The 11,678-nt window shown below is 32.4% G+C and overlaps 1 protein-coding gene across 1 annotated transcript in view; it reads right to left on the minus strand.

Moving 5' to 3' along the window:
- Nucleotides 1–2,008: 2,008 nt before the first annotated feature.
- The window catches only part of Smp_148100 (putative prokaryotic DNA topoisomerase), an 11,431-nt gene continuing 1,761 nt past the window's right edge, over nt 2,009–11,678 (minus strand). The window contains exons 2-6 of the mRNA XM_018794627.1: nt 9,371–9,438; nt 7,108–7,256; nt 6,347–6,518; nt 3,792–3,865; nt 2,009–2,510 (exon numbers count right to left, since the gene is read on the minus strand). Of these exons, the coding sequence (XP_018649020.1) occupies nt 2,364–2,510; nt 3,792–3,865; nt 6,347–6,518; nt 7,108–7,256; nt 9,371–9,407 (579 nt within the window). The 5' untranslated portion in view covers nt 9,408–9,438 and the 3' untranslated portion in view covers nt 2,009–2,363. The remainder of the gene's footprint in view (nt 2,511–3,791; nt 3,866–6,346; nt 6,519–7,107; nt 7,257–9,370; nt 9,439–11,678) is intronic.

Consider the following 11,678-nt stretch of genomic DNA (forward strand, 5'->3'; position numbering starts at 1 on the left):
TAACATAGAAATCCACGTAGAACATCCTCTAGAGCGTTAAAACAATTCATACCTATTAAAAAAATCATTTATTTAAATTATACGTACATATTATCCTTATGTTTACTTGAGGAACTAACAAAAGCGACTTTGAATATTTCATTTATTCATTGACAAGATTATCAACTTTAGAGCTAGTTACTGTTTGAAAAGTTCCACGAAATGCACTCTTTAATGTCATAATTTCTATCCTATACTTACTTAACTATTGTCGTTTCATACTGAAAATAGTGTCAAACCTGAATGAAAATTATAATTCATTTGATCATATTGAGGATAATTACTGAAGATAAATGATAATGGGAACCAGTATATGGATTCGGATCGCCAATTAATGTAGATAAAGTTGTTTAAATACAAGATGAGAATTTTAATGTAACAAGGTGGACGACTATTATTCCCCAAAAACGATGGACGTTTTTGTTTAGTAAATAACAGATTTATTTTGCTTTGTTAATCTGTGAGTCACGTAACAGCCTTACAATTATTATCGATATTCATTTAGGCCTCTTGATATTTATCTTCTTCAAAATACCTTTCCCTACCAAACTTTTAAGTTGATAATGCTTCAAAACATATCAAAGAACTCAGTAATAACTGTATAGGAATAAAATTAGTCATTAGAAGTATCTACATTTACAAACACGTTTTCATGATTTTCACAAAGTTATCTACTTACGGAGTTGAAATCAACTTCGAAATTTATTAACTAGTGCTGTAGTGAACAAGAACACGAGTAGGAACAATCGAATATATTTGAATACAAACTTACAGAATGTCTTAGTAAAATCTGAGAACCATACAGTAAATACTTCATTTGCAAAATAGCAATCAATCGTCTCAGACTTCATTGTTCTTTCGTCTCCACATCAATCATTATCTGTTCTCTTTCCTTTATCTTTGATCTCCTTAACCTTTACTTTCGATTGATGATACATACTACTTATATCTGTCGATATCAGCAGCACACACTATACTACTGACTAGAGAGAGAGAGAGAGAGACCACAAACATTATGAATTCATATAAATCCGTCCGATTTATAGTTCCTATTCTATTTAACTTCATAAAAGTGACCAATTGTCTTAGAATTTTAAAACTTTATTCCACTGAAAATAAAAACGATCTTTATAATTTGTATTTTCTATACATAATTTTTAAGCACATATGAAATATCACTTGATCAGTTTGATCTTATGGCAAAATGTAAAAATCCCTTTGTCGTTTATAAAACTAGTAAATTTATGTCTGAATTACATAAATCTAGAATGATGAGATTAATATTGATTTTCATGTAACCACCTAGCTACTATCGAGTTCATTAAATAAATAAAGTAATATTAATATAGCCATTCACGAAGTATATTTTTGGTTGCTTTCCATTATATTCACAAAAGTATCACACTGATAAAACTGTTGTATCCCGAAGAAAATTGTGAATGGTAACTTTTGAGGACTATTTATTAGCCAATGTAATATGTATATTGCCTATTGTAATTAACCTAATCATATTCGTTTCCTCTTATCATTAGCTTTATTTTGACCTTTGAACTATTATTATACGATTCTTGAGTTATCATCAGCTTATTAATTACTATTCACAGCCACATTCGGCTAAATACTGTACAAATGTTATTTTCTATTTTATGGGTCGATATAGTCTGTTTGGTTGGTATATAAACCCAGTATGTTTGAGACTAATGATTCATACCACAGAGGCTGTTATTGGTGTTCTGGACTTAACTGGCTGGGCTAGGCAGATCGCAGGACCCGTTAGCACTCTAGTCTGCTCGTACGGTATTCGTGTCACTGTTCCAATCGATAATTTGTTGCTCTCTGATTGGCGATCTTATCAAGTCATACATTAACTAGGCATCCACTCGGCCACAAGATAATAACGATACATGACCAATGTCATCAAGCAATCCAACACTAAGGAATATTGCATGAAGTATTGAGATTCAAACATCATTTATTGGAAATATTTATTTTATTTGATACTTAAATAATCCCCCAATACTGTACAAGTTATTGTCATCAAAACATTTTGATAACTACAAGTTCATAGTTGATACAATATACAATTAACATTTCCATAGAAAACATTTGATAAATAGTATTGATAAAACCAAAATGAATGTATGAATTCCTTAACACAATTTCTAGCTTTTAAGAGCTTTACATATTTCAGCTAAGAGGTTTTAAATGGTCAGTTATGTACAATATCTTTAACCAGAAATTCTGGATCTTCATAAAACTTTCATCAACAGATCTCTCAAAATAATCCAAAAATAAATTCTTCATAACTTTGGTTTTTTAACCGATTACACATTTAGATATGGAATTCCTTCTAAATTGACAACCGATTTTTCAAAATCATAGAGTTCCAAAGCAATGATAAATGTTAATTCTGCACAACCCATAACAACGCACCACTCGCTTACTGCACTCCATACGAATTCAATATAACCCTGTATAAATACAAAAATATTATTTCATGATTGATCTAAGTACAACTATGATTATTATATACTTCCAAATTTCAAATTTAAGCTTATCATTAACATTTAGACCACAGTCACTCTTTTATTGTTGGAACAGTGTTATTTCGAAGTTATTGAATTCCCTGGTTTACGTGGGATAATTAAGGTGTTTTCATTTTTATTCTAAACAACAGTAACAGTGAAAGAAAATAAATGCCACATAGTCCACACACTAAATTCGACCACTTTCGATAATCTCTACATTAGACTATATGGAAATCACCCTCTCACTTACAGATATATGGACACATATTATTGCTGAGAGTTCATGATATATTACCACTGATATCATTTCACATAGACAACTGCGTGCATGAATTCGACTGAGAAAATTCTAAAATCCTGAATCGAGGGACTTCCAATATTCCTGCGAGTTTCTAGAAACACGGCATTCAGATCAATCGCCAATCAACAAGACATATTGAGATAGACGTGGTCTATCAACTTGTACAAAACTTTTCACAGTTGAATTCACGAGTCGATCTAAGCGAAACTACCATTGAAAACCTGGAAGAACTAGATGGCTGTTTCTTCGTAGTATAGGACTCCTTAGTGGTGCGCATCGACGATCCCGCGTGCGGGATACAAATATTAGATCAGTTACTTGCTTAAAGGTCAATCAATGAGGCTGTCAACGTGAATACAAGGACAAAAGAAGAAAACGCAACCTAACGAGGCGACTAGTCACTAAGAAGACCATCAGAATGAACTAATTTAACTCTTGTAGAAGAACTAGGAATCTCACTTCTACACTAAATACAAGCTAAGGATGTTGTCTAGATCGACAATTGTAGCTTATCAGTTAAATGTTCCATCCTATAGAACTCAACAGCACCAATATCATTCATTTGAGACAAAAATCTTTCCCAGCATTTTGAAATTAAGTAATTTCTCACAAACTGCATAGCACGTTTTGTCGGTCTGATTTGATTAAATTTTCGATTGTTGATTTCTTTTTCCAATAGTCTGCTCCCTGAAGTACATTTCCTTCATATCAGAAAAACATGATCATAAGGTTAACTGGGGGAGCTTGAAAACGACACTATTTCGATATTTAGGAAATACTGAAGGCACTTTAATTTTTTATGTTTGTAAGTAAAAACTCATTGTGGGACGGAGCCTTGAGTAATATTACTATCCTATGCTTTGTCTTTATCTGACTAATTTATCAACTTTAAGAAACAAAGTTTGTGCTCGAATATCCCTTACCGATTCATAAGGTTTGATGTAGAAGAAATCTTTCGCTTTCAAAACTTTAAGTCCAATCATGTTGAAATGTACAACTGAAAAATGAAAAAAATATAAGTTAACATATTTTAAATAAAAATAATGACACATTTATAATCAGATGCATTCCATCAGCTGAATAACCTAATGAAGAAAAACATTTCTTCATACATGCGTATAACCTTACTTGTCATTATAAATATTATCGATGCTTGTAGAATATAAAATCATTCGCCCAAAATGGTTTATTATTTACTATTTCTTCCGAGAATCGTGAAGATGAACTTGGTATATTAGTGGTAACAAGAATTTACATTTTATGACCGTTATCACTAATAAATAAAACTAAATAGCTGCCTTTTTTAACCTATGCAAGATTCAAATCATCGAATTGTTTAAAGCCACTTTTATTGTGATTCCTCACAAACAAAACACCTAGAAACTTCAGCCAAGTGTTGTTACATTGCCCAAGATAGCTCTCGTGAACAGAAAACCATATAAACGATGAGATTTTCAAACTAGAATTTAGTTGTTCCTATCGTACAAGATCTGTGTAGTATATACGATAACTGATCGGCAAACATTCTTAGTTATAAACATATTTAAATAAGAAGGGGTTTTGTGGAGATTTCAGTATTTTCGTAGTTGAAAGCATGAGTCAATTAAAGCTCACTAGTGACTGACTCCAAAAGGTACTTCCTGGAGTTCCAGTGAGAAGTAGTGACCAATAGAGTTCAACCACGTCTGTTGTGAGATAACAACTCACTGAAGACAATTGGTGAACGGTTGCTCAAACTTCATGGATTGATTGAGGTTAGACACTAACACCGTTGGATGCCGGCTCAGTGGTCTATCGGTTAAGTGCACGAGACTGGCAGGTCCTGAGTCCGAATTTCGTGAGGCGGGATCGTGGATGCACACTGCTGAGGAGTCCCATAATAGGACGAGACGGACGTCTTGTGCTTCCAGGTTTTCCTTGGTGGTCTGGCTTCAATTGACTCATGCTCTCAACTATGAAGATATCTAAATAAGATGAATTAATGAAATACTGGGACCAAAGGTCCCAATAAACACATTGAATGAACATCCACAGTTTGTCAAGTTTTTCGATCATTGATCCTTTGTCTATTTTAAGCACTTACTATATTCTACAGCTATTTTGAACATTGTTTTTTTGAGTTAATAGCATATTATTTATATTATCTTTTTCTTAACTATGGATTCATAAAAGCTGTTTGGGAATATCACATTAGTAATATTATCATTTTAAAAAAATCATAATCTGTTTGGTAAATAAATACACTTAATCAAACTATCAATAATACAAACAGATTCACATTGAGTATTTATACTCGTCTAAGTAAATTAACTCGACTCAAATATGTTGAAATTATTAATTATGATTGCTGTATTTAAACAACAAGTAATAAAAATGATCATGTCGTCCTAAAATAATAAAGTTTAGGGGTCAATCTCATTGTTGAAACAGCACTTCGTATAATAATCTATCCTTTCTTAAATATCAGAATTATTTTTAAGATATTTACACATATATTTATCTTATAATTTCTACTTGAAGTTTGTGCTGATGATGTCGTTCAGAAGAACGATGAAAGCTCCACGACTATACCATCCAACTCAGAAAACAAAACTCCATCAAAAACTTATGACTAGTATTGTGTATTTTATCTGTTTTTGTCAACTATGAATCAATTCATACTTCATGTATTGGGAAATCTTTGAATGTATATTTGGTTGGTTTTTTTGATAATTAAGTTATTAAAGGTTTATTTAAAACAAATTCTTTGTTTATATTTCTTGGTTATAATATACTGGGAAGTACTTACTACTTACTAACTTACTCCTCTTACTCCCAATGGAGCATAGACCGCCGACCAGCTTTCTCCAACCCACGCTTTCCTAGGCATTCCTTTCTAGTTCTATCCAGTTTTCGTTCATTCTCATGTCTGTCTCTATTTCTCGGTGTAATGTGTTCTTTGGTCTTCTTCTTCTCCTTTGACCTTCAGGATTCCATGTGAGGGCTTGTCTTGTGACGCAATCGGGTGATTTCCTCAAAGTGTGCCCAATCCACTTCCAGCGCTTCTTCCTGATTTCTTCCTCCTCTGGAACCTGGTTTGTTGTCTTCTACAGTAGCTTGTTGCTGATAGTGTCTGGCCAACGGATACGAAGTATCTTGCGTAGACAACTATTAATAAACACTTGTATCTTCTGGATGATTACTTTCGTAGTTCTCCACGTCTCCACCCCATACAGTAGAACTGTCTTGACATTTGTATTGAAAATTCTGATCTTGGTGTTGGTTGACAATTGTTTTGAGTTCCAGATGATACTGGGAAGTATTGCATGCAGATTTATTAATTTTATAATGACAAATAGAATATTCAAAATATGTCCACGATTTTCGAAGTTTGATTCTCAATAATTATCATGTTAAACTATATATGGAATGGACTTAAATTTTTTAAAAAAGTTGTGTAATCTTTAGTAAAAATTCTATGTGTTTTGAAAAAACTCACATGAAGCAGATCCCAGTACCATTTGAATAACAACAAATAGTCTTCCGAAACAAAATAACATCCATTTGTTTGAAAGACAGGCGATTACAACTGCTCCACAAGGAATTGCAATAACGTGACAAATGAAATTCACTAAAGTCAAATGATAATGTTCAGCGTTGTTCTCTTTTGTCTATTTAAATTATAACAAATTAATTAATTAAGTTGATAAAATAACAGTCTGAATAAATGAAATTGAAATAGTGGTGAATGACACCAAAGTTTTTTTTCACATAACTAGCCTTCATATTCAATCAGTCTATCAAACATCATTTACTGAAAACATCATTCAGATTGTCATTTGGTCTAACCGAAATAACACAGTTTTCAAGTGAGAACACGAAAGTAAGCTATAAAGTTTCTTCAACCAAATGATACGAATACTAGCCCATTAATACTGAATCATGTCAATTGAAATAAGCTTTATTTATTATTAAGTGATAAGGTACTTTTTCTGTTATTTTTATTCAGTTCAGCACTATCCCTAAACTACTCTCTGTATCTGTTCTACTAAAAAGTATGAAAATGAGACTGGGAAAAGAGTAATTTAAAATACATAAAAGGTTAGATTCACTTAGTTTTGACAATTTATTAACTCTTATACATTCACTTTGAAATGAGTATTTAAACTCTGTTCTCTGATATCAGATTGTTTTTAAAAAATACCATTAGTAAATCAGATTGATTGCAATACTCATAAATGAAAAGGCTAATAAACATACGTTAACAAAAGAAAGTCCAATTATGCTCATCCCAGCTATCGTCATAAAAATGAAAACAATTACAAGTATAAAATGAAGAATTATTGATCTTCTTATTTTTGTTATTTGAAGGCCAGTTTTCCAACACCAAATCCATTGACTCACAGTAGCTGAAACACAACAGAAGTGGACGTTTATTGTTTGTATCGAATGAATAAAGCTATCAACCATCATTCGAAGTCTAATTTAGATAACTTGTCCTGATAACACAATAAAATCAGAATCTTGTCTGGTATCTGCACAAGACAAATAGATGTCAAGTTCAAAATGTTGTTCGAACTATGAGAATGTGGATTTGGGTTCAATCAGCAAGACTTATCATCTGTACAATAGGTATTCTCTCTATTTAAGTTAAAGTTACTGTTTACTATGAATAAACGCTTGTTTGAACGTAGTTGGAACAGACTGGTTGATACAGACCACCAAACCTTTCATTTGACTGGCTACCAGATTTGTTTAGACTAATCACTTGGATGTTAAAACTACCCACTACAACCACTCCATATAATTCGCTGGTCTTCTAACAAAGGCTCCAGAGCCCTAAAAAATTATGGAACTGAAAAGATGTGTCAACATGACTAACAAATAATGGGGTATATCCTTACACTTCAGTGTTCATCCAGCCTTATCCTAACAGAAGGCAAACGTATGACTATAGACAATAATCAATTCGATCCAACTAAGATTAACGGTATGCCAACATTTGTAAGACCATGAAAATTTCACGGCAGTTTATGGGAGATTTTTAAATGACTTGATGTGTTTCATAAATCGAAAGTTAGAAAATTTGTTTTGTAGTACGATTTCAAATGCGCAGGAACAATATTCTTTTAAATCGATCATACATTGCTAAATGTACAATACGAAAAGAAAGGAACGGAAGAGCGTATGTAGGTGACAATAGTAGACAAAGCAATGAGGGAAACCGAAGAGTTTTTTGTACAAGCACGTTGTACACGAGCTGTATGAACAAATAAGCTATCCTGGCTCATAATAATATAGAATGACACTTGCTTTTGATAACCCCAGAAGGAATACTGTATTTTTATTGATGAGGGTATGGTCATCGTAAATAAAGAACACCCATGTTCCCACCACTCCCCTAAATTTACCGTCAATGTAGCATAGATTTAAGAAGTTTATTAGTTGTGAATATAAACGAAATATTTCTTATCTAAAAGTGAACCATCTATTAATATGTCGATATAAGAAATTTATGATATTTTTACTTCAGTCTGCATAAAAAATATATTGTGCCTAGCAGAGTAAGCCGGGGTGTAGGTTTCCTCCTTTTCAGAATTTGATGGCTGGGTGCACCTACATTCCAGTGTTATTATTTACATTAGGACTGCAATCAAACACCTTTTTTTTCGAACACCCAAAACGTCATCTACTAAGCTGCCAAATCTAGATAGCCACTAACTTGATGAAAATTCGAACTTCATAATTGCACGAACCTAATACGCAGGTATGTGGTAATAATATTAGTCAATACTATCTTCATGGAGTGCTCAGAAAAACGAGAATTCTTGCCACAGATATCTCGTTAAAGAGCGAAATAGTTGTCTAACACAGCGTTGATCTAGTAGATAAAATACTCACTTGGAAGTATCTTCTAACAATCTTTTGATTAAGGTTTCATGTGTACACCGCAAATGTGCACTTAAATATAAATATAATAAGAACCAATGCAAGTACTATTACATTTAAAAATTATCTTTGTTATATGTGTGTATGTACGGATATACGCGCGTATGTATGTGGTTTGCATGTTTATACGTACGTATGCAGGGAGTCAGGAATATAGGTAGTACTGACAAAATCGAATACAGACTGTATGAATATTGCAGAAAAACGGAGCAGTGTACTCATAAATATGTCGTGAAACATTTCTTAAACACAGTAGTGATCCAGTGTAATTACCGTCGATTATGCTTTTATTCAAAATCGTATGCACAGACCTCATAAAGTGTTTTAATAATTGGCACTTAAATACACCTATGAGAATTATCACTATTGTATGCATCATCACATTCAAAGTAATTTAAGAATAGATTCTCAGAATCAGGTCGAGTTCTCACATACCTAAAGTAACATTTAAACTATCATTATATTGCAATTTATAACACTGGAAACTCAAATTCATTATATATTGATGAGTATTCTGTTTCAAAAATTTAAATGAGAATATAAAGTATTAATGACAGCAAACAGTTCAACTTACCCATTATTCCATAACTTGACATTAGAACCATGAACATATACTTCTCCGGTGGATAGATACCAAGTGCGCTACAAATAATTTTACATAAATGGAAATTAACCAACGACATAAGTTCATAATGATTTTTAAATAATTGGAAGTGTAAGTGAATAGAAAACTTGTATTTACTGTTGTCAAAGTTTTTTTTATTCAGTAATTGGTTGAAACACTGTTAGCGAAGAGAACAGTTATCAATGGTTTTCCATGCACCAAATTGATTTTCAACAAACAAACTTTCAGTAGATGTAATATAGAACAAATTTACTTCGAAAACATCATATAAATAAATATTCCAATAAACAATCAATTTTCACATACTAATATGCGTGAAACTTTATGCAGTATGAATGTTGAAAGTGTGTTGATGAGATAAAGTCGAACTGCAGAAATGGGTTAATCACTGATATCCTAGTTAATACAGTTCTACATGTAAACTAGATAAGATCAAATAAATAAAAGCTCAGACGAATCAAAAGTACGAGAGGAAGATTATACAATGCTGAGGTATTAATTTGTCATACCCTAAATCATTGAAATAGATTTAGGGTTACCCAAATAACATTGATCTTTTGAATTCGAGATTTCTATCCGTTTCATAGCAACATTTCTAGTCGTTAATCTGAGGATTTCCATACCCTTATATTGAAGTCCTAAACTGGTACAGATTACTTAGTAATTACAAATGTACAATTTCGCTAGGGCTGGTATCAATTATATGTCTTGCAAGTATACAACAGCTAGTGAAATGAATAACGAAACTTCGAAGTTCAGTCTTTGATGAATGTGAGTTTTCTCCAAAAAATATTTGAAATTAGTGATCTTGAAAAAACTGAGGTTAAATTAAAGACTATGTATGATATTTTATGTTGCTGTATATCATGCATATCTTCGCTTTTCCACACTAGCCCAACTCTACTGAAATTGATAGTTTTATTATGTACTGTAAAAGTTGACTTCCCATTTCAATATTGACATTTGTAACAGGCCGACGGTGTTGCTACGGGCAGCCCCTTGAAAGTACTTTTGCTGATGATTTTTAGTCATAAACGAGTGTGCTCATCAGAGATTTGAACGTATTTAGGACATAAACGTACGATATATCAGTTATTTGAGATACGAATTTCGTGGTGAATTGGTTCTTGAATAAGCTTTGTAAATACACAATGTCGTCACATTGGATCATCAGTAAGCAAGTCACAGCCGTGAACGAGATAAACTACACTTCCAAAATGAACCTCATTAATAAGAATAAACCTGTATTTATCATAAAGGTCTCGACATTTCATAGTTAATTAAGTCACATCCCATCATGTTAACCTATCAAATCACGGGTAAGGACAAACATATGGAAGAGTAGCGGAACCATGTTATCGTGGGTGGTGAAACACATCCCTTGTTAGTTTCAGAATTAAATGCAGTCGTATTCTCAGACGGATAGAAAGAGAATAGAACCACGTTCCTGGACAGCGGTAGATTTCATGTGAAAAGACCAAAGAATTTCTTTAAAAACAGTTTTGAAAACTTAACAAGGAAATGTTCAAGATATGAGAAAACTCATACTTTCATTATGTTTATAAAAAGAATTTATACTCACTTTGAGTCGTTCCCTGTGATCATTAATGCATGATAATATTCAGGGTGATAAGATACCTATTATCTTTTCTCAACTATATTGTTTTCCTCAAATATTTACACAAATCACCTATACTTATGTGATATTACATTTGATATGATTTGTTTTTTCATCTTACAATGCATAGAAACATTAAAAAGCATTAAATTCAGAGAAGGGACCTATTTTAAATGATTGTTCTAACAATCATTGTTCAGTGAAGCATTTTAAATACTTTACTTCATTTATACTGAAATCTCATTAAATTGATATGATTATTTCTGAATACATCTTGATGAAGATACACAATAATCATTGTTATTTAAATTTATTTAGTATTGTTTGTTTGAATCTTCCCATTGATGTTTAGGACTGCAACTGGTCAGTCTCTAATTAGCATATGTGTTTACTGTGCGTATTGCTTCGATATAGCCTTAATTCACAAGGCATTTGTAAGCAAAGATAGATAGTGACTAGAAATGAAATCTACGACGCGCTTTTTACCTAATTTAGAAACTGTTTGCTGGATGTCCTCGGACCGTATTAATCGTTGTATTTCATACAAGCCAAATTAATAACCCATGCATACTGACCCTGTCGTACCATACACTATAAAATAACATATGTACCAGATTTAACCAAAAATGGCTGTGAGTG

This window comes from Schistosoma mansoni, chromosome 1 (assembly GCF_000237925.1).
Source record: "Schistosoma mansoni strain Puerto Rico chromosome 1, complete genome".
Lineage (NCBI taxonomy): Eukaryota > Metazoa > Platyhelminthes > Trematoda > Strigeidida > Schistosomatidae > Schistosoma > Schistosoma mansoni.